A 21,236-nucleotide genomic window follows, 5' to 3' on the forward strand; every position below is an offset into this window, starting at 1 on the left:
ACAGGTTAGCTAGCATCATGTTGATCTGAGGGAAGAACGAACAATAACATCCATTAAACACAAGTCTATAGATAAGATAAACGTCTCTAATGCAAAATGATAAGTAGTAGACGTTTCCCCTTGTGATCGTGACAGTATTGCAGATCAGTTCAGAAAATGAAACATGGAGAGTTTTGCCCCTAAAAACAGTATTTCTGAAGTAAAACCATCTGCAGTCTTTTTACTTTTACAGTTAAACCCCAGCTGTGTATTTAAGATGTACTTTATTGATCCTAAAAAGGGGATTTTGTTTCCGTTGCAGCAGCATTAAAAAACAAGGCATTGCACATAACTAGAAATTAAAAGAGTAGAAATAAACAATTCTAAAATAGAAGCATCTCAAAATAGAAATATACCGGCATTATAGAGTAGGAAATATGAAATGTAAAAAATGTGTTAAACACTATTTAAGCGCCAATTTTCCATAACAGTAACACAATATAAAGCCGGATATTATTTACATTAAGTGTGCGAGGAATGGAATATTAAAATGAATATAAATATACAGTGTGAATTGGACATTCCAATAGGTCCGTCACAATATCAGATTATCAGATCCTGATAACGATACTATCTCAATAATAATAACAGTTCAATTCTAAAATAAATATTGCTATGAGTTAGATCAATCTTAAACTCTGATATTATTAAGAGTTTTGTATCTTCTATGCAGGGAGGAGGAATGAGTCTGTGACCAGATGGCTGTATTATAACATAAAGCATGAACAATATGTTTAGCTTATATGTGTTCTGTATTCCAACCCAGTCTCACGGCATTTCGTGTTATAGTCACGACATTAATCTATTGATTAATTTCACCAACACCATTTCCCCCATTTTCTTTGTGTCACACAGAACGATTTTAAAAGCAATATAAAGAATAACAAATTTGAAGGAAAAAGAGATTTTAAAAAATACAGATTTCAGTATCCTGAGGCTCTGAGCCATTTCTTTTCCTCGCGGACGGCAAAAAAAGTCCGACATTATAAGATTTAAAATAGAGTAAGAACATGTTTATTATAAAAAAATGCACAGAAAGCATGAAAACATTTTTGCTTTCTGCATTTTGTATATTTTGTAAGTAATTGCTGTCGTCTCATTTTTCTTTTTCTTATGTATTTTTAGAAACATGTTGTGCTTTTGGTTGTACATGTTGTGCTTTTGGTTGTACATGTTGTGCTTTTGGTTGTACATGTTGTGCTTTTGGTTGTACATGTTGTGCTTTTGGTTGTACATGTTGTGTATTAATCTCAACAAAAAAAAGAAAGCATGAAAAATATCGGTTTATCACAATAGCTACGGGAGGGTAACCTGCCTTTGGGGTCCTCTGTCTGGATGCGATCCCATCGAGAACTGCAATAGCATCTTTATCCAGTTTCAATATGGTGTAGCACTCGGCGATCTTATACTTTACTTCAATCTCTGAGGGCAAACTCTGAAAGACAACATTATGAGTCATTTTAATAATCATTCATGCAAACTGAACTAGTCGATGGTATGGGTGTTTGTCTTTCAAGGTACAAAACATTGAGTGATAGGAATATACATGCAATTGATGTGTAGGAAATCTGGTTAAAACCACATTGAATGATGTTATGGCTTCATTCAAAACATTGAACAATGAACAGTGCTATCCGACATACCTGTGCCTGTAAATTAGACGCAGCTCCACCAGTAGAAGTACGAACTTTAGACGTTTTGCTGATCACCTTCTTCTGCTGTAGAGCCATACTGTATTTGCAGGCAGCATTACGATACTCCTTATCATGGAAGATGCTGTCAGCGTGGTAAACCAACAACTGGTACTTCTGGGCCGGTGAGAGCAGCTCTCTTTGATAAAAAGACACAAATGGTAAATTCATTAGAATCAGAAACACTTTTGATTGCATGGGTGAAGTGGGTTATGTTAGCTGCTCCATCTTAGAGTCAAATATACAGAAAACAGAGAAGTTATAAGACGATTTAAATAAAGTCATCGATTAAAAGCAACAAATAAATGGGTGCATTTACTACAATGAAGCAGCAATCAATCACAACAATACATATGGAAACAATGAATGTTTGATACTGTGTATACTAACATATAACAATAGTGTAAATAATATAAATGTATGTACGTTTAAAATGCAGGAAAAGTATCACAATATTTCTTAAAAAGCTAAAACAATATAGAGTTGGAATGCAAGAGAATTAACATTAAAACATGTCTCAATGTGTTAGTAGAAATGCTTAGAGAAACAGACTGTCATTGAGTGACATAAATATAGAAGAGACCGTAACAAAAAGTGGACAGTGAGATGATACATTAGTCTAAAGCACAAGAGTGTAGAAAGTAAACAAACAATGGCATTAGTTTGTGTTTTTATAGAAGCATCCTTCATCAGCTGTTGGGCTTCATCACAACAAAAACATGGCTCTGTGACTTTGATAGCCCCTGATTTTAAATCAACCCCACTGCATTGTTAACATTGTGAAAGGCTATTTAACAACAATATATATGTGAAAAGTCATACAATACTCGTTAAACAGCTGACTGTCAACTCCTTCCAGCTAACTGTTAATAGCACGTACCTTCATATGACTACTTCCTGGATAAACAAACGTACACTATATTACACCCAATAATACACATTTCACTGTTAAAGATGTAGTTACTTGAGAAGCATTTCTAGCAGGGGTCAGAGTGCATTATTCAAAACGCTGATCTGATCAACTACTAAAGAAATAAATGATATCAATAGTTGATCAGTTAGCTTTTCGCTATCACTGTCTCCAGGAAATAGACGGATCCTCACGTTGGCTTTTACTTACGGGTTGTTATTACTCATCGTCAACAGCAAACTGCTCAATATCCGGACGTTAGAGTGAAGGCCAGCTGCGGCCATTTCCCGGATATTATCTATAACATTCATCTTTAATGTAGTTTAAGGCTTGCTTTGTGTTTCCGTCTCTCAGGTGAAAGTTTGTAAACAGCTAATGCTAACAGCTAGCGTCTGGTGTATCAAATATGGCGCCGTGACAACGTTCCTTCCGCATAATGCTGCCTTTAAGTGCTCTTTGCAAGCTTGTGATTTCAACCACTATAGTATTAAATATGATTAACCTCATGATATATGCGTCTTTGGTAAACACATTACGTTTTAAATGACCTTGTTTTAAATTTAGAAAGAAAAAGCGACAAATGTATGCCACTTTTTTATTCGCCTCCTAAATCTATAAAGTTGGGACGCTTGTGTTTGTATATGCCATCATGTATCCGATAGTTATGAACGCCTCTTGTGAATACTCAGCAGCAATCAAAACGTCTTTTTAACTTGTTTTGTATTTATAAAAGCGTCAGCTAAATGTAATGATTTAGTTAATGACTGTATAATTAGTTGTTGTTTACCCTTCATGAGTTTATGAATATTATTTATGAATATAGAAATTCCCTCCTAGCAAAACTCTCCATAGGAAATGAAATAAATATCCTTTGGCCAATTCATAATGTAAAAATGCTTTTCTTGATTATAATTGTATTTTATAATTTTAATAATTTTTGTATTTAATTGTAATATTTTGACTTATGTTATTTTAGTATTTAAATATAATTTTATTTTTTTATTATACTATTTTAATTATTTTTTAGTAATACTTTTATTCTGCATGCAATGTATAATGTGTGTGGTTATGTTAATGTCAGTAGGGGTCTTGTTGTTTGTATAAGAAAAGCTGCACATTTCCTCTTTGGGATTAATAAAGGAATTGTGATTCTGCTTCTATCTCTGTTTAAAACACATAATCACTGATCTCTAGCTGTGTCCCAGTTCAATACAAACTAGTTCAAATCTGAATAAGTGGTTGAATGCTGGTCCTTTTTTCCAGTTTCAGACAGTTTTCTGAACTAATCTAGCAATTTGTCAACATCAGCGCTCTGGGAAATTGAGATTCTTAACTTTTTTCATTGATCAATTCAGGAAAAAAGTATTAACTATCATATTTCGTAAGTAGGTCATTTTTCTAATTAGGAAAACACTTATTTTTTCTTTCGATTAGCAGTTTTGTATGACTTGATTATAAAAATGCAGAAGTAAAACATAAATCCACACAGTGTACAAATACAATTTCCATTTTATTTGCAATTTAAAATGTCATACAAGATAAAAGTAGATAATTCAATCTGCCTGAACATTGTTTGTATATGACCCAAATAAAGGCATTAAAATCCATCGTTGATATATGATGCACCGACATGACAATATCTTAACAGATTACAAAATGAAAAAAGGTGTTTTTAAAAGGGCATGAACACAAACTGTGAAGATTTGACACAAAATAAAAAGGAATTTCTAAACAGGAGCTACAACGAACAGGTTTGTAATCTACACATGGAAATGCTTTTTAACTGTAGAAAGAACAAATACCGTAAAAGATACCTTCTGAAATACACATACTGACTTGGAAAAGGCCATCTATGATACCTCAACAAACTATAGCCCAATTGATATTTCCGTGATAATAACCGTGGATAAAAGGGGACTTTCACTTAGAGGAATTGTAAACTTGATCAACACTGATCAAACCTTAACTGCAGCAGTTCCCACAATGACCATTGTCCACCTTTAGGTTCTAATTTGTGAGCCAAAGAGCTACCAACATAAAAATCACAACATTCATCACAACATTCGTGTTTGTGCTGAATGCTCTAAAGCTCAGCAGACAGAGGAGGAACGCTAATCTATTTTGAGATTTTATTTCAGTTTAATGATGCTTCACAACTTAAACAAAAGTTTTATGAGGTATCAAAGGGGAAATCATAATAACGTTTAAAGAATCAATCATACATTGGGCATTTCATAATGTGTGTCAGCATTGGACAACAGAAAAAGAAGAAAATCAATCTACCAACTCTCTAAAAACCAATGAAATGGGTGGCCACCCAAAACACCTGCATGCAAACACACCTCACATATCAGCAGTATCCGGAAAGGTTTCACCAGTTTTCCTGTTTGTCTGGGATATTCTGTAGGACACACAGAGAGAGACAGCATTTCCCTGATAAGAAGAGACATCTGGGTCAGTATCAAGGTATACATCAGAGAGACGCTGAGGGGAGGGGGGACTCGTAGGACTGGGTATGAGTCTAGGTGGGCACAGTGATGCTGCAGGCTAGTAGCTCCAGCAGAGCGAGCTCCACGAGCCACTGGGCTTGTTCCAGCGCCTCTGCGGCCGCCCGGGCAGAAAACCCTGCTGCCTGGATCCTCTGGATGTGTTCAGATGGAAATTGTTCTCTTAAAAGGATGTGGAGAAGGGACAGGAGGGGCCGGAGATGTCAGCTGGGGGGCAAGAGGAGGGGAGGAGAGGGTTGAGGTGCTTGAGACTTCCTCAGGTGAGCCCACTGCCATGGACAGAGGGCTGAGGAAAGTGTGCTCAGTCTGGAGGCCGAGAGAGTCTGGGGTGTTGGTGCCAGAGGCCCGTCCGTCTGCGACCCCCCTCCCTGCTATCTATTCAGAGCTTGGGCTTAATGTCTTCTTCAGATTTGACCTTTTCATGCACTGTGACGTGGCAGAGAGAGACGTGAGGAACTTCCAGGAGACGTGGAGTGTACCAGTGCTGCGTGTGGGGGGGGGGGGGGGGGGGGGGGGGGGCAGTGACGGACTGGGGGATGTGGCCTCTCTCCTCAACTGCCTGGCGGAGCACCTGTGGCATCAGGACTGTATCAGCCAGACGCCATTCACAGCAGGAGACAGGGACTGTACTTTAGATGTTTTAGTAGGCAGTTGAGGTGACCTGCACTCGAGGTGAGGTCACTGTGTATTGACAGCTGATCTGGGAGAGCTTCAGATCCCCCGGGATGAGATGAAGGAGACTTATTTGGGGGTGATTTAATTATTTTATATAAATTCTATTATCACTGCAATACATTTTATTTGTACTCACCCTTATGTCAGCAGGAAGTTGTATCAATATCGTGAGACCAGATTAGGCTTATCTAATTTCTCTATTATGTGCCTCGTTGTCTCGTCTGTTCTCCTGCCTGTGAACATTGCACGCCATGTTAAAGGATGATGAGCGAGGATGCACAGGCATGCCAATGTACTGATACAGCTTTTCAATTTTTTATTAATATGACAACGTGAATCACGTCTCATGTTTTATGCCTGTTGCCTCTACTCCTCGCACCTTCCATCTCCATCACTCAAGTTTCAGGTCGGAGGAACAGAAGGAGAATGTTTAAACTGAGAATAGATTGTCTGATATGGTTACATTAACCTGCAGACGTGTCTATTATTTTGTGTTCTTCGTGTCACTGGATGCCTGTTTGAGCACATACAGTTCTCAATTAAGTATTATAGCTCGTTTTTCTTTGTTACCGATGATATTACAGATTTCCTTTATACATGTACTCAAACACCTACACTGAGTCAAAATAATGTCTGCTTGGTATTGGGTTAAATGTTTTATCAATATTTCACAGTGAGAAGATCAGTGGCCATTTTTTCCTCAGACTCTATTCTTACCTTCTTTATTCATTTGAAGTGTTTGTCAGAATAGGGATAAACTTGTTTATAATGAAGTGAAAGACAAATTGATTAAAAGTTTCCAGCATTTTAATACAAGTGAATAAATACATTCTCAAGAAGTAATACAAAGTTTCCCTTTACTCGCCTCGTGTCAAATTGTGAAAAACAAGTGCACGTTTAAATCCTTGTGCCATATGCTGCCCTTATTAAGATCATAAAAAGGTGCAGTTAAGTGGAAGATACATCTAAAAAGTCATACAATAATTGTTATTATCAAATGTTTATATATTAGAAATGTGCAATTTTAAAAACAACCACAAATCGAAGTTTAAAATGAGTTTGCAGAGTCATGAATCCTCTACCGTTTACACTGCAGCAACTTCATCCACACCTCTGTATCCGACCTGCAATCAAATCATAAAAAGCCAATAAATTAAAGGATATTTATTAGTATTAAAAGACCTATACAAAATGTCCACGTGTACCTTGTTTCTGCAGCAAGTTTCATAGTGGTGGGTCGTCCGGTGTGACTTTTATAGAGATGCAACAGGAAGGAGTCTGGGGGCGGACCCAGGAGCTCAGTCTGAACATGCTTCACTTTCACATGGCTGGGGAATACAGCATGATCCACAACTGTGAACCCCGCGGGTTGGAACCAATACTTCTTTGACGAGATGACCAAAAGGTCATTGAAGAGGTGGAGGTATACACTTGAGAAGCAACTGTGTCTCATGGGACCCTGGTGCAGCAGCACACGCCCGCTTACAACCAGAGGGACAGACTGCAACGAGGAAGAGACATTCAGTCAGATTTTATAAAAGACTTGAACCTGTTTTTTGTAACCTGTGTTAAGAAACTCGACACCTTCATTTTGCCAAAATCCAGCAGCCTGTCCAGATAAACCAGCTCCTCAATGTGTTCCATTTTTCGGACCCCCTTATCACACTTTGTTACAATCTGTGGGTCAGAGAAGATGCATAACATTTCAAATGCCTTGAGTCCATTTGCTAATCACATGCCTCCGGGTGCTCACAGACCCTGTCAAACTCTTACCTCGTGGACGGCTGCCATTGCTTTTTCCAGATTGGATTTAGAGTCAGCGTCTGGTTTGGTCTGTTTCAGGATGCTCTGAAATGAAAGACAACCCAACACAAACCTTAGAAGAGGTCTGAAACACATTGTACTGGTTAAATATATATGCAATCAAACTATCATGAGACACTAACCTGAAGGAGGAGTTTAATACGTGTAATTCTTTGGAAAGGAAGTACAAGGAATGACCTCAGGTTCTGTCTTTGACAGTCTGTGTGACTCTCAATGTTCTCGATTAAATGCAGAACTTCTCTGTTCTGCTGCCTTGGAAATGGAAGAGATTGAATGTAAAGTTATTGGTGTTGTGGAGCGCCAGCAGTAATGTCATGTACAGAGACTTACATCAGCTGGTTGACCATGGTCTCCTGGTACCTCATGTTGATCACATACGGCACGTAGACCCTGTGAAACTCAGGGCAGTGCTGCAGCACAATGTCTTCCACCTGAGAAATCAACACACTCTCCTCCAGTTGGCCTTCCAGATCCATTAGGAACCTATAAGGGACAAACTCTAATTTAGCAGACGTAAACACTTAAGAAATAAGATGTAGTGATATGTGGAGTTCTCACTTTTTACTGACTGCCATTATTTGACAAATGTTGGAAAACAAATGGTGATGCTCCATTGGAGTCAGGGACTGTTTCAGTTCCTTCGAAGCATAGAAGTGTTTGACAGCAACAGTAAGGCTGTTTAGGTAAGACACTTCAGAGCCGATCAACTCAAACATCAACTTCAGAGGGAGAAAAAGAGAATTCATTATGTATACATTTGTGACAATTCATTTCTCTGCAAAAGTAGGAGGATATTTTGGTTTCTTATTGTCAGCAAAACTAATAAACCGCACTAATACATTTGCATAGTTTCACAGCTAAAATAATTCCCTGGAAAATAGTATATTTAATCCCGTTTTGGGAACATTTCCAATAAAGTAAGTGTCCGGCTGTTCATGAAGTTACTGAGCCTTTAACAATAATCTGTGAGCTGCTTCTGAGGAGGATTGGATGCAGAAGGTTCCACTCACCTCCTGAAGTTTGAGCTCTTCTTCTGACAACCTTGTGAGCAGGCCAGACGCCTTCACCTCCTCTAGATCTCGCCAAAGGGTCGAAAGCCTGACTGGGGGAGCCTCAGCCAAGCATATATCCGCAGCATTGGATAGTTGTTGAAAGCTTGTATAATTAACGCTGCTGCAGTAGGCAATAATAGGAGTCTCTAGCTCCTGGGGGATTGTCAGTGCGCTCAAAAAACCTGTGTTCCGTTTGTTCAAATCATCGCTCTCCGCCTGCACACAGTATTCCTGGTAGTCCTGGTACAGAGGGTCTTCAGAGCAAACAAGGAGATGAAGGAAAGTCACATGACATGGCTGTAGGTTACACTATTCAACCACTCAATAGCGCAGAGAAAGATACACTTACATAAATTGAAGTACTTTGACTGGAAGGACACGCACAGCTCTTCCTCCTCAGCTGTATCTACTGCCCTGCGTTTAATAAGCAGTTCACAGTAAGTTAAAAGTAAACGTTTAAAATGTTATTAATACAGACAATTCTGGATTGTCCTCCTCTAGCTAGTTTGCTGAATAAAAGGTTGGGCTACTAGGTTTCAAACCCCAAGTTAAAGACACGTCTATGGGAGGGATCTAAAAGGACAACGATATTTCATCGTCACAATCCTACAAATAAAGTTAACTTAGTTTTCGAAGTGCACCATGCGGTCCTTACCTTGAATCCTGAAGGTCTTCCAGGGAGTCACTGCTCCCATCATGGCCTCCAATGTCTTCAGTTGTGCTGTCACATGGATCCATAGCGCCTCAGTCTCTCACACAGACTCTTTATTTTTAAAACTCTGACAACGGTGCAAATGTGGATGTGTTTGTCTACTGAGGGATCCTTTATTTGACCCAGAGACACTCAGGTTGAGTGAGCGCAGGCTGATGCAGTCTGAACTGAGCAGCAATCACAATAACTGGAACCAGCTGTGTGTTTCTTTTCAAGCCTCTGGTGATCAACAGTGAACTGCCGCCGCGCATGCGCAGGGCTACATCCAGCAGCTTGTGTCAAAACACAGAGAAACCAGCAGCGCTAAATCCACAGCTTTATCTCTATTATTTGGAAAGTATTTGTCAACACAAAGTCATTTACATCTAAGTCAGCGTACCATGACCGAACAATCAGCATTACTTCTCCGAAAACAACTGGCAGGTAGGTGAATATGAGTTAAATATTGTAAGGGAATACAGCCGTTATAAAGGCTAACCATCTAGTAGCTAACGTTAGCTTCTGTTTTTAGCTGTGTTTACGCCATAGGAGTTGGCTCAGGAAGCTAATGTAACGGGTCTCTTTATCACCGCAGATCAATACGTGGCTAGGCTGCTTTTATTAGCTAACATTATAAGACGGATTCACTAGTTAATGTGGCTTAATTAAACACATATCTGAAAATATGCCGGCCATGCTAGCTGGTTAGCAAGTTGGACATTAGTTAGCGGACGGAACAAAGGAATAATCAATCCGAAGACTCATCTGCTCTGATGACGTCAGAACTGCTAATGATGGATGTTTATATTCTGAGATTTACATAAAACTATAAGCTACTGTATTAGTAGAGGTGGAGAAGTACTCAGACCTGGTACTTGAGTAGAAGTACCAGAGTGTACAAGTACAAGTCCTGCAATCAAGTACACAACTATTATCATCAAAATATAGTACCGACAGTAAAAGTAGTCGTTGTGCAGATTGGTCCATTTCAGAATAATATATATGATATGTTTTATAATGATTGATCATGAAAGTGTTCTCAAAGCTGGTGAAGGTGCAGCTAGTTTGAATGACTTTGTATACTGCAGGGTAGCTGGTGGATTTACTCCAGGTGGAACTAAAGTCTGATTCAACACTTGATTAGATTTCACATCATTCATCCACATCTGTAAAGTAACTAAAGGTATTAAATACATGCAGTTGAGTAGAAGTACGAAGTAGCATACAATGGAAATACTCAAGTAAAGTACAAGTATCTCAAGTAAATGTACTTTACACCACTGTTATTAGTAATGGTTGAAGAAGTACTCAGATCCTTTACTAAAGTAAAATACACATGTTTATGCTCTTAAAATACTCTGCTACAAGTAAACGTCCTGAAAAAGCAAGATGTTTCATGAGTAAAAGTAGAAAAGTATTGGCATCAAAATATACTTGTAGTACAAAAAGTAAAAGTACTTATTCTGCACAAAAGCACATTTCAGAAATACATAAAGTTCAGAAGAAGTATTATTCATTCCAGTTGATTTTCATCCCAAAATCCTGTTTTTAGAATCTCAAATATAGAGATTTCATGCTTTTATCTTTCTTTTAATAACAAAAGACTACATGATGAATCTAGAACATAATCAACAGATTTATAATGTATAATAAGTGTAATCTGTAGTTGAGCTGCATTCCTAATTATCAACATCCCAGACGTTGTATCAAGACTTATTATTTCCCTTTATACACTGAAGTCAAATTGACCTACAGATTAAGTTACACTGACAACAGGAGTCCAGTCTAAAGGTGTGACTCTGAATGACGACAGAACATCTTCCTTTTCTCTGACTGAGTTATTTTGGGTTCTTCTGTGTGGGTTTGTGAATCACTGGCTTTACAGTGTTTGACTCAATTCAGTTTTTCAAGTTGATGATTCGCTGTTGATTATGATTGGAAACCACGATTTGATTCAGTCAGCCTTAGTCAAACTTTATTGAACTTTCAATAATGTGAGACAGCGTTTCCGCCAGGGGGCGTCTTGCCGTCATTTGACTCGAGCCGAGGGCGTCCAAAAAAATTAATAATTCGAGACAAGATTGAGTTTTTATCGCTTGAAATTACGAAAGGGACAGGCGATGAGCGGAGCGGGTGGGGGGGGGTGGGGGATTCCACCGTCTGCGTCGTGTTACGGCTGCGCGGCGGTGTTGGTCCGGCCTCCTCCGGCGTCATACCCTACCGGGCGCGTTTCAAGAGCATTTCAGAAGCGGAGCGTCTTGCCTGCCGGCTCGCAGTTTCAGTTGATTTGAGCATATTTCCTGGACAGGCTACTTTGTACAAACAAAGTTAATAATAATTGTAATATTCCAGTTATAAACGACATGAATCAAAGATGTGTTGCTGTATTTTAGTTAGTGGTGCACGATAATTATCGGTCCGATATTAGGAATGATGACGTCATCCCGATAAACCCGATAAAAGTATTAATAGCCCCGATAATATACAATATATTTTTTGGGTAAGAAAGAAATACTGCGGTGTGGGTGGATTGGGATGAGGGCCGCTTGTTTTTCACTCGGCTCCTCCCGTTTTGCCAGTACTGTGGTATTAGTGGTTTAGGAAGAGGGGAGTTTTTCACAAATCCAGCGCTCCCTAACTCATGCCTGGCTGTGGCGTAAATGGTGTGCGGCCGTGAAGCCAGGACAGTAAACAAACATGTCGTCGGTGGTATGGGACTATTTCAAAGTTTCAGAGTTAGATAGTTCGCTTGCTATTTGTATTAACAAATGCAGAAGTTCCACGAGGAGGGAGAAAGGCAACGAGCTATAATACTTCCAACCTGATTAGTCGCCTGAAACATCGCCATCGCTACGATGGTGTGTTAAAAGCGTACGAAGACGCCTGCGCTGCTAAACTAGCGGCGAATCCAAAGCCAGCTGCAAAGGCACCGGGGCTTTTACCTATCGACGAGGCTTTTGAAAAAGGCAAGAACTTTATTTGGGAAAATAAATATGGTCACTTTGAAGAGTCAAAACTGTTCTTGGCTTTGTTTTGTTCATAGTAGTAATGCTCATGTCATTTGCTCACTACTAGTCTTTGTTTTACCACCAGGTGTGCAAAAACTACAGGTACATTTAATATATATTATATTATTATCGGTTATCGGTATCGGTCTTGAGAAGCAGGAAGTTATCGGTATCGGTTTCAAAAAACCAATATCGTGCATCCCTAATTTTAGTGGTAAAAAAATGCATTCATCATCATAATTATTCTATATAATTTACACAGTGCCTGTAAACCGGAGGGGAACGCTGGCATTTCTCCTCCTACTTGAAAGACTACGGAGAGATAGGGTCTGCAAAATTAGTTTATTGTGGGGATGGGTCGAATGCTCTGACCGGTCCACTTCCTGCCCGGCGCCTCTGCAACGCCTCGCGTTGAAAAATAGACTTGAATCCTATTTTGAGCGGAGCCCAGCGCAGAGACGCTTCTGGGACGCTTCTGAGCCGTAACGCGGCGCATCTAGTGGAATAGCACCCATTGACTAGAGTGGCCGCGATCTTTGCAAACGCCGCGGCGTGGCCGTAACACGACGCAGACAGACCCGGTGGAATCGAGGGGTGAGGCTCCGTGGTAAACTGTGGCAACATGAAGAGCCGTTTGGGAGGCGAAACAGCCGGCGCTTTAAGAGAGCCAAGTCAAATGATCCGGCTCACTGACGTAAAGAGATAGTATCTATAAGGGACGGCTCAATTCAAAATTCAAAGCAGAAAGTCTACATGTTTGAGAGGCTGAAACGGGCATTTTTAAAAAACCTTTTTGAATACAAAATGACACCAAAACCTTTAGCGTACTGGGCTAAATCAATGCAGCTCTACTTTGTTAGAAACGTAAGGCTCTAACCAGGAGCCTATGTCTGGGACAAATCATGGAAACAAGGACTCAGGAGGGAAAATCAACTCCATTGGATCTTTGCTTTTTCAAAATACTTGTCAATTCAAACTCAACATGTCCTGCAGCTGCTTCACAGTAGAACTTGTATGAAAACACATGTGACCCACCTTCAATGTCAGTGTTATTGTCGCAGATTTATCGTTTAAACGTTTATTATTTAAACATTTTTACTTTTGTCTTGCAGCAGCTGGGTTTTTACCTCTTGTGTTGTTGCTTTTTACACATTTTTAAAATCATTGTTTTGTTTGTTAGTGTTGGGGAATAATTTGCCCTGCATGTCCTCCTTCGCCCTCTGACGCAGATGACCAACCTTGAGCAGCCGTTATCTCAGAGGGGCTGCCCTGGCAAGTTGTTGTTGTTACCAGTTTGTGACCGGGCAGCTCTCGGTCAGAGATAGTCATTGTTGTGGGACACCTGGAACACATCCTTCTCGGGGTGTAGATGACCCCGAGCCATAAGCGACAACAAATGTGATTCAGTTTAGTTTCCTCAGCTGTTTAGTCTATCTAATGAAGAATGTTAATTATTACACTCTGAACGAGTTAAAACCTCGAGCGACAGGAGGGGTCTTCAGAATTGATGGTGGCATCTCAACCGTGTGGTCAGACCGTGGCCCGTGACATGTCTTGTGAATTCTCCGGCCGAAGCTCCAAATAAACCGTCTGTGTTTGCCATCAAAGCTCCAGCTCTCCTCGTGTCTCTCTGAGTCCTGACTCCAATTGCTTCAGAAGTTACCCCCAGTTAGAAATATTATTTATTGCTTGAAGGTGTTCTGTCGAGGTCTGGTTTCAAAGCATTGGTCTAATAACATTCACCAAATCCTGGATAACTTTTAAATCGTTTTTAACACCGTATTTAAACCTAATGGAATATAGTGTGTGCTTCTTTGTCAAATTAAAACAATCGTCTTGTGCAAGGGATTTGTCAAACTTCTTCAAAATATACCCTTTAATATTTACCCATTAACCCGCTCATGAATGTTATAGACCTGTCCCTTTTGTTAAAGTTGCTTTTTATCTCCAGTTTATTTTGTTAAATGATGTGTCTTTTCTTTTCAGAGCTCAACAAGAACCCAGTGGAGGGCTTTTCAGCTGGTCTGATAGACGACGATGACATTTATAAATGGGAAGTCGTGATCATCGGTCCACAAGATACCCTTTTGTAAGAGAGAACATATTGTCAAACAAGATACAATGAACAGAAATATATATAAATGACTATTTGAAGTCATAATTTGTCCTTTCTCTGTTTTCTTATTGCAGTGAAGGCGGGTTTTTCAAAGCATACCTCACCTTTCCCTATGATTATCCTCTACGGCCTCCAAAGATGAAGTTCATCACTGAGATCTGGCACCCAAACGGTAAAGATGCCATCACTTGTGAATTAAGTTAATTTCTGCTTCTTTATTTGATGATTTTAAAGGGTTTTGTGATAAAGCATGCTCTGAGTTTGCTCGTGAAATAAAGTCTGTCGTCACGTTGTTTTGTCTGCGGGTAAATTCCCTCACTTAAGTGCAGTACTTGAGTAAATGTACTTAATTACTTTACACCACTGTTATTAGTAACGGTTGAATAAGTACTCAGATCCTTTACTAAAGTAAAATACAAATTGTTATGGTCTTAAAATACTACAAGTAAAAGTCCTGAGAGCAAGATGTTACTTAAAGTGGACCTATCATGCTATATTGGAAACATATATTGTAGGCCCATACCTATACCAAACATGTCTGAAGCTTTTTGCTTAATATACCAAATAGATCACCCATTGTAGCCATGCCTCATACTGCTCATACCCCTCTATTCCAGCCCTGTTGCAAACAGGCTGATTCTGTGACCGTAGCTTTAAATTGAACGTCTGCTGCTAGCCACGCCCCTTTGTAGCGTCACGCAGCTTTCCCCTGCGAGAGAGATTTCTACGGGGTGAAGCTCAGCTAAACGCTGCGGTGCGGTGATTAAATGCCATGTTATGCTCCTAACCACGTGTCACGTGTGCAGGAGACGATAGGTTGGGACGTGTGCCGGAGACGATAGGTTGGGACGTGTCACGTGTGCCGGAGAATATAGGTTGGGACGTGTCACGTGTGCCGGAGAATATAGGTTGGGACGTGTCACGTGTGCCGGAGAATATAGGTTGGGACCAGGGTTTCCGTTAGCCGGTAATTACCGGTTTTTAGCTGGTCAAATGTAATAAAAACTGGTACATTCAAAACCTTCTGGTCAAAATGTCCGATGCTTCGATCGATTGGCCGCCGATCATTATCGGCCGATATTCACTCTTAATAGTTTGATCGGTGCTCTCTATAAAGGCCGATCAGGAGAACTGGATCTGATCGATATGGACATAAACGTGAGTGAAGTGTAACCGGACACGAGAGAGAGATCAGATCAGCTGCTGCTGAGACACACTCTGCTGCATAATCACCTGAAGCCCCGCCCACTGTTCAGCGAGCTGCAGGAGCTGCATGAGAAACTGACGGGCTGTCAGGAGAGAGAGGGAGGGAGAGGGGAAAAGAGAGGATCCGTTTCTCCCGTGTTATTATTTAAAGTTAATTTAAACTTTTTAATAATGTACTTCATCTACTACAAGTAGTTTCTTTGAATGTAATAATTATGTTGTTTGTTGTTTGGAATCATTTATTGAAAAATGAATCTGAATTTTTCGATCTGTGACGATTATAAACTGAAGCAATATAAAAATGAGCCATTAACTGAGTTTTAAACATCAGCATATCTGCTCAGAGTCCAGTAATTACCTGCTAACGGAAACTCTGCTACACAATTCGTGTCGCGTGTGCCGGAGACGATAGGTTGGGACGTGTCACGTGTGCCGGATAATATAGGTTGGGACGTGTCACGTGTGCCGGATAATATAGGTTGGGACGTGTCACGTGTGCCGGAGACGATAGGTTGGGACGTGTCACGTGTGCCGGAGACGATAGGTTGGGACGTGTCACGTGTGCCGGAGACGATAGGTTGGGACGTGTCACGTGTGCCGGAGACGATAGGTTGGGACGTGTCACGTGTGCCGGAGACGATAGGTTGGGACGTGTCACGTGTGCCGGAGACGATAGGTTGGGACGTGTCACGTGTGCCGGAGACGATAGGTTGGGACGTGTCACGTGTGCCGGAGACGATAGGTTGGGACGTGTCACGTGTGCCGGAGACGATAGGTTGGGACGTGTCACGTGTGCCGGAGACGATAGGTTGGGACGTGTCACGTGTGCTGGAGAATATTGGTTGGGACGTGTCACGTGTGCCGGAGACAATAGATTGGGACGTGTCACGTGTGCTGGAGAATATTGGTTGGGACGTGTCACGTGTGCCGGAGGCGATGGGTTGGGACGTGTCACGTGTGCCGGATGTCGCCAATGACGTAATAGGAGCAAAAATTCTGGATCTGTTTCTTTCAATAATTGTAAGTGATTATCTTTAGGCTTTGGACTGACACAACAATACATGATGAATCTAGAAAACAACCAGCAGATATATATGATATAACAAATGTAATCTGCAGTTGAGTTGCACGTCTAATTATCAACATCCCAGACCATGAACATCTTATCTAGAAATATTATTATATGATTATTTTCCTTTATAAACTGTAGACAACATTCCTTCCCTTTTCCTCCCCAGTTGCAAAGAACGGGGATGTTTGCATCTCGATTCTTCACGAGCCCGGCGAGGATAAGTTTGGTTACGAGAAGCCGGAGGAGCGCTGGTTACCGATCCATACCGTCGAGACAATCATGATCAGTGTGATCTCCATGCTGGCAGACCCCAACAGCGACTCGCCGGCCAACGTGGACGCAGCGGTGAGTTACACCTCTTATACCCTATACCCACCCTATGGAACTCACTACTCCAACCCAATCACTCAAAACCCACCTGTTCAACACTGCATTCAATCCCTGACCCCCCCCCCCCTCTTTTCTGTTATTGTTTATCTCTTTATGTATTTTTCTTGGTTTTTTGTTTTATTCTCTGTCAAAGCGTCTTTCAGTTTTTAGAAAAGCGCTATATAAGTGTCATTTATTATTATTATTATTACCCTGCACATGACACTAGAAATCTAAATCTAAAAATCTATTTTTTTAATAACGTTTTTTCCTAAAAGCATTTATTGATGACGATAGAAATTAGGGGTGGGAAACATTTGATTAATGTAATGATGGATTAAAAAGAAAATCCAAATTGAGATCAATAAAGCCTGCGTCACACTGTCCCGAAATTGACACCAGATGGACACACGATAAAGGAAATGTTCAAATTCGGCTCTGATCGTTACAACATCGGGCCATTCGTGAGGGCATCTTAAGCCATCGTATGACCGCCGGTGGAGTTTCTCAGGCTTCGGCAGCAACTTCGTGAGCGGTGGCAAAATCTTTGGCATGCCAAAGGACCTTGCGAAGGTTCATTTTCATGTTGAATTCGTGTGTCCATTTTGCCCTTTTATAAGGCCATCGTGAGGGCATCGTGTCATCTTCGTGTGATCATCGGTGCCATCGGGCATTTTTCGCCTCACGAAGACAATACGAAGGAAACAAGAAGCTGCCCGATTGTCTTAGGAAGGCAACACGACTACGTGAAGCCCTCACTATGCCGTCGTGTAGCCATCGTATTATAGTACGATGACATCGAGATTGCATTTATTTCACAACTAAATCATGTAAACATATTATGTAAATAACCCAATTTGTGTTCTGTGAAACTGAAAAGGATATTTAATAGTTTTTGTTACTTTCGTTGCAGTTGTATGTCTTAAATGTAATTTAGGTTAACTTCCTGTTTTATTTAGATGCTTTTATTTTGAAGGTGAGTTTACGCTGTTGACAGGAAGTTGTTGTTGCTCTGGAAACAACATGATGGAGTGTGTGGTTCGGGTGCCATCGTGTGGCCTTCTGTAGGCATCGTACTTGCTTCGGCTGTTGCTTGGCTGTTGACCAACTTCAGGGCCATCTTCGTGCGAAATTCACAATTCCATATTCGTGTGTCCATCTGGTGTCAATGTCGGGACAGTGTGACGCGGGCTTTAAGAACATCTAATCTTAATCAATATTTTCTTATCTTCTCAAATTCTGAATCTACTCAAAATGTCTACTAAAAATATGTTTTTCTTTACTATAACATAAGCTTGTTTTTTAACACCAAGTCAGATTGGAGTCGAGCATTATTGTTCTTCTCTTGGGGGAAAAATCCCACCCCAAAAAACAGTTTACCTTGTTGTTTTTATTGGCACATTTTTTAGATCTGAAAAGGCCACCAAATAAGCCTTTAGATTGTGTTCATGTACTCACACATACGATCCCACCCCTGGTAGAAATCCTGTTTATTCCTGTTATCATAGCGGTTAAAGTGAATTGAGGATGTGTCTCTGAAAGAACAGTGTGTTGTTGTTCCCGCAGAAAGAGTGGAGGGAGGACCCTAACGGAGAATTCAAGAGGAAGGTGGCTCGCTGCGTAAGAAAAAGTCAAGAGATGGCTTTTGATTAGGAATCCATTTAAATTCCAGGGTAAGTGAAGAGTTACACGTCTGACACAATCACCACATTCAAATCCCAACTAAGAAACAACCTGTTCAGATCAGCCTACTCTCCGTGTGCCCTGAATCACCTGACCCTATCGTTTGTGATTGTCTCCTCCATGACCGCCTGTTGTGGTTTTATCTGTTGCTTTTACCTCTTATAGTATTTACTCAATTGTACGTTGTACTTGGGTGTCGTGAAAGGCATTTTTTATTATTACAGTCATGTACTAGTCGTGAAATACAGATTAATTATTTATAGACTTATTTGTTCATGCTCTGTTTGAATGGAAAAATATAACGACTCATATTTCTCATTCAGTATAATTAAAACGAGACAAAAAACTTGCTTTATCTTACGCCTAAAGTCACAGAGACAAACATTAGATATGAACTTAATTCCCAATATAATAATAACAATGTTTTCTGTCTGTTTTCCAGGGAATGCCTTCAGAGGGAAGATTCAGCAGGCTTTTGCACCCCTTGTTTTGCCAGAGGAAGGAACCGGTTGGCTTCAAACACGTTTCTGTGAACGGTTTCATTTTCCGCCAGACGAGCCAATTTGAGAAACCCTACCAGCGAAATTAACCCATTTCCTACTTGGAATTGTATATTTAATTTTATTTATTTTGAACAAATTAATGATGTAAGATATGTCACTACTGTAAATTAACTTGCTTTTTTATCTGCTGCTGAACAGTTTCTACTTTGTACCAGGTTTCTTATGCAATTCAGTGGTCAAGATTGTGTCAAAACTATAAAACCCCATCACCAGATTAACGTCGCCCAACGAATCCCTGTCAATATTTCTGATTATTTTCCACACCGTCTTTGAATCACTGTTGCCTTCTGTGGGCTTCACTTCCTCACAGTCTTCTTATCTTTAAGAGAGACAGTTTAAGAGGGGTTTCACAGTTTAATTTCCTAAAAAACAGCCTCCTGTGTGTTAGCGTTTTATTTATAAAACATTGACCCCTCAAACAGCTCCGTTGTGTTTAATCTGCTCGATGTGAAATGAATGGTTTACTCAGTGATTTGAGGGTTATTGTTTTATAATATAAAGCCTCGCACACAAGCAACTTCTCAACCTCTCATACTCCTGATCCTTAAAGGAATACTTCACCCACAAAATATCACACAATTTAAGTCAAATCACCCTAAAAGAAAATTGTGTTTTTATGCCTTCAAAGTGAATACAAAAATGAAAAACGGACACTTATACGGTATAATCCAAGTTTAATTAACTCGTTTATGCACACTACTCCACAAACGCATGACTTTTACTTTAAAATGCTCTATTTAAAACACTTTTGTGCAAGAAAATTGTAGTAAATGGTGCATTTGTTTGTAAATAGTAATGAATTAGTCTTCATACGACTGGATACATGTTGTGTGAGTTTGTAAATGGATGATTTAATATATTTTTGCTTCCCATATTTAATTAAAAGTACCTCTTCAGAATTTTTCTCCATTTTCTGACAAACTTCAAACTAAAACAGGATGAATATTTGCTAAAGGAATTATTATTTTGTGGGTTAAGAACTCCTTTTACACCTGTCCCTCATGGTCCATTAGGAAATCTATTCATTATCACTCGTTATAATGAATCGCGGAAAACCAAATACAATGGGGAAATAGCCAAAACTGCAAAGAAATCCACGTTAACTCAATTTTTTTTTATCTAGCACAGGGAATTTTCGGGGCTCCGTTGTAGAAATATGCTAGTTTTTCTTATTTTGGTGTGGCATGTTAGGCTTTTATCAACATCTGGGTAAAGGAGGATACTAGTCACTTTCACTCGAGGGTTTATCGTTGGGTAATCCTCTTTAAATCAACATCTTGGACAATATTTATCACCATCAGTGAATTGGGGTTTTTGAACGAGACCTGACGTTTTCTCGGCACTTCGTAAACGTGTTCTGAGGAGAAATGAACACACCTTTTATTTTTTTAAGGATACACAGTTTGGGGGGTATCTGGAAACCATGATACATGACTGACTGACATTAAAAAGAACAAATATCTCACCGTGTTTTTCGCGCATGCAATCAGGTTTGAAGGAGTGAATGTGACGTGTTTAGTTAGTAGATATTCTGTAGACTTCATGATCACACGACTGCTGTCCACATTACACCTTTCTTTGGATTTTCTAACCTACCATGACCTCCTCTGACCGGTGTTCACTGTATTTGCACAGATTCGGTGCGTTTGAAATGTCATTAAGCAATACGCTCTGAGAAAAAATGGCGTGTCCAGGTAAATCCACCCTAACGCCATTATTGTTATTATTTTGATTTCCATTTTGTGTCAATGCAATGTATATTGGACTTGATGCTCAATAAAGTGTGTAAACAGAGAGAGAGCCTGTTTAGTGTTTTTACATTTTAGATGA

The 21,236-nt window shown here is 40.0% G+C and overlaps 3 protein-coding genes across 4 annotated transcripts; 1 reads left to right on the top strand and 2 right to left on the bottom strand.

The window, feature by feature from the left end:
* Window positions 1-4: 4 nt before the first annotated feature.
* LOC117539051 (anaphase-promoting complex subunit 7-like) lies at window positions 5-3,065 on the bottom strand (the record flags this gene model as incomplete). Its single annotated transcript, XM_034205064.1, has 4 exons — window positions 2,851-3,065; window positions 1,683-1,869; window positions 1,355-1,474; window positions 5-25 (listed from the first exon to the last, which is right to left on the bottom strand). Coding segments are annotated over exons 1-4 (429 nt in total), but the record flags the coding sequence as incomplete, so codon positions are not given.
* A 3,546-nt stretch (window positions 3,066-6,611) lies between these two features.
* Window positions 6,612-9,652, bottom strand: LOC117539055 (rho guanine nucleotide exchange factor 19-like). Of its 2 annotated transcripts, none has more exons than XM_034205069.1 (10): window positions 9,354-9,652; window positions 9,048-9,112; window positions 8,657-8,952; window positions 8,205-8,365; window positions 7,977-8,129; window positions 7,769-7,898; window positions 7,596-7,670; window positions 7,407-7,499; window positions 7,028-7,323; window positions 6,612-6,946 (listed from the first exon to the last, which is right to left on the bottom strand). In XM_034205069.1, exons 1-10 carry the CDS (start codon window positions 9,434-9,436, stop codon window positions 6,901-6,903), a joined length of 1,398 nt encoding a protein of 465 aa, XP_034060960.1. In that variant the 5' UTR covers window positions 9,437-9,652; the 3' UTR covers window positions 6,612-6,900. The 2 variants fall into 2 exon arrangements, with proteins under 2 accessions (XP_034060960.1, XP_034060961.1); XM_034205070.1 differs by having other exon boundaries at window positions 9,048-9,107; window positions 9,354-9,651.
* LOC117539058 (ubiquitin-conjugating enzyme E2 G1-like) lies at window positions 9,649-21,202 on the top strand. Its single transcript, XM_034205072.1, has 6 exons — window positions 9,649-9,833; window positions 14,384-14,486; window positions 14,588-14,685; window positions 16,958-17,136; window positions 18,727-18,833; window positions 19,286-21,202. The coding sequence occupies exons 1-5, from the start codon at window positions 9,791-9,793 to the stop codon at window positions 18,811-18,813; spliced, it is 510 nt and encodes a 169-aa protein (XP_034060963.1). The 5' UTR covers window positions 9,649-9,790; the 3' UTR covers window positions 18,814-18,833; window positions 19,286-21,202.
* Window positions 21,203-21,236: the final 34 nt, after the last annotated feature.

The sequence above is a fragment of the Gymnodraco acuticeps genome, unplaced genomic scaffold (assembly GCF_902827175.1).
Source record: "Gymnodraco acuticeps unplaced genomic scaffold, fGymAcu1.1, whole genome shotgun sequence".
Taxonomy (NCBI): domain Eukaryota; kingdom Metazoa; phylum Chordata; class Actinopteri; order Perciformes; family Bathydraconidae; genus Gymnodraco; species Gymnodraco acuticeps.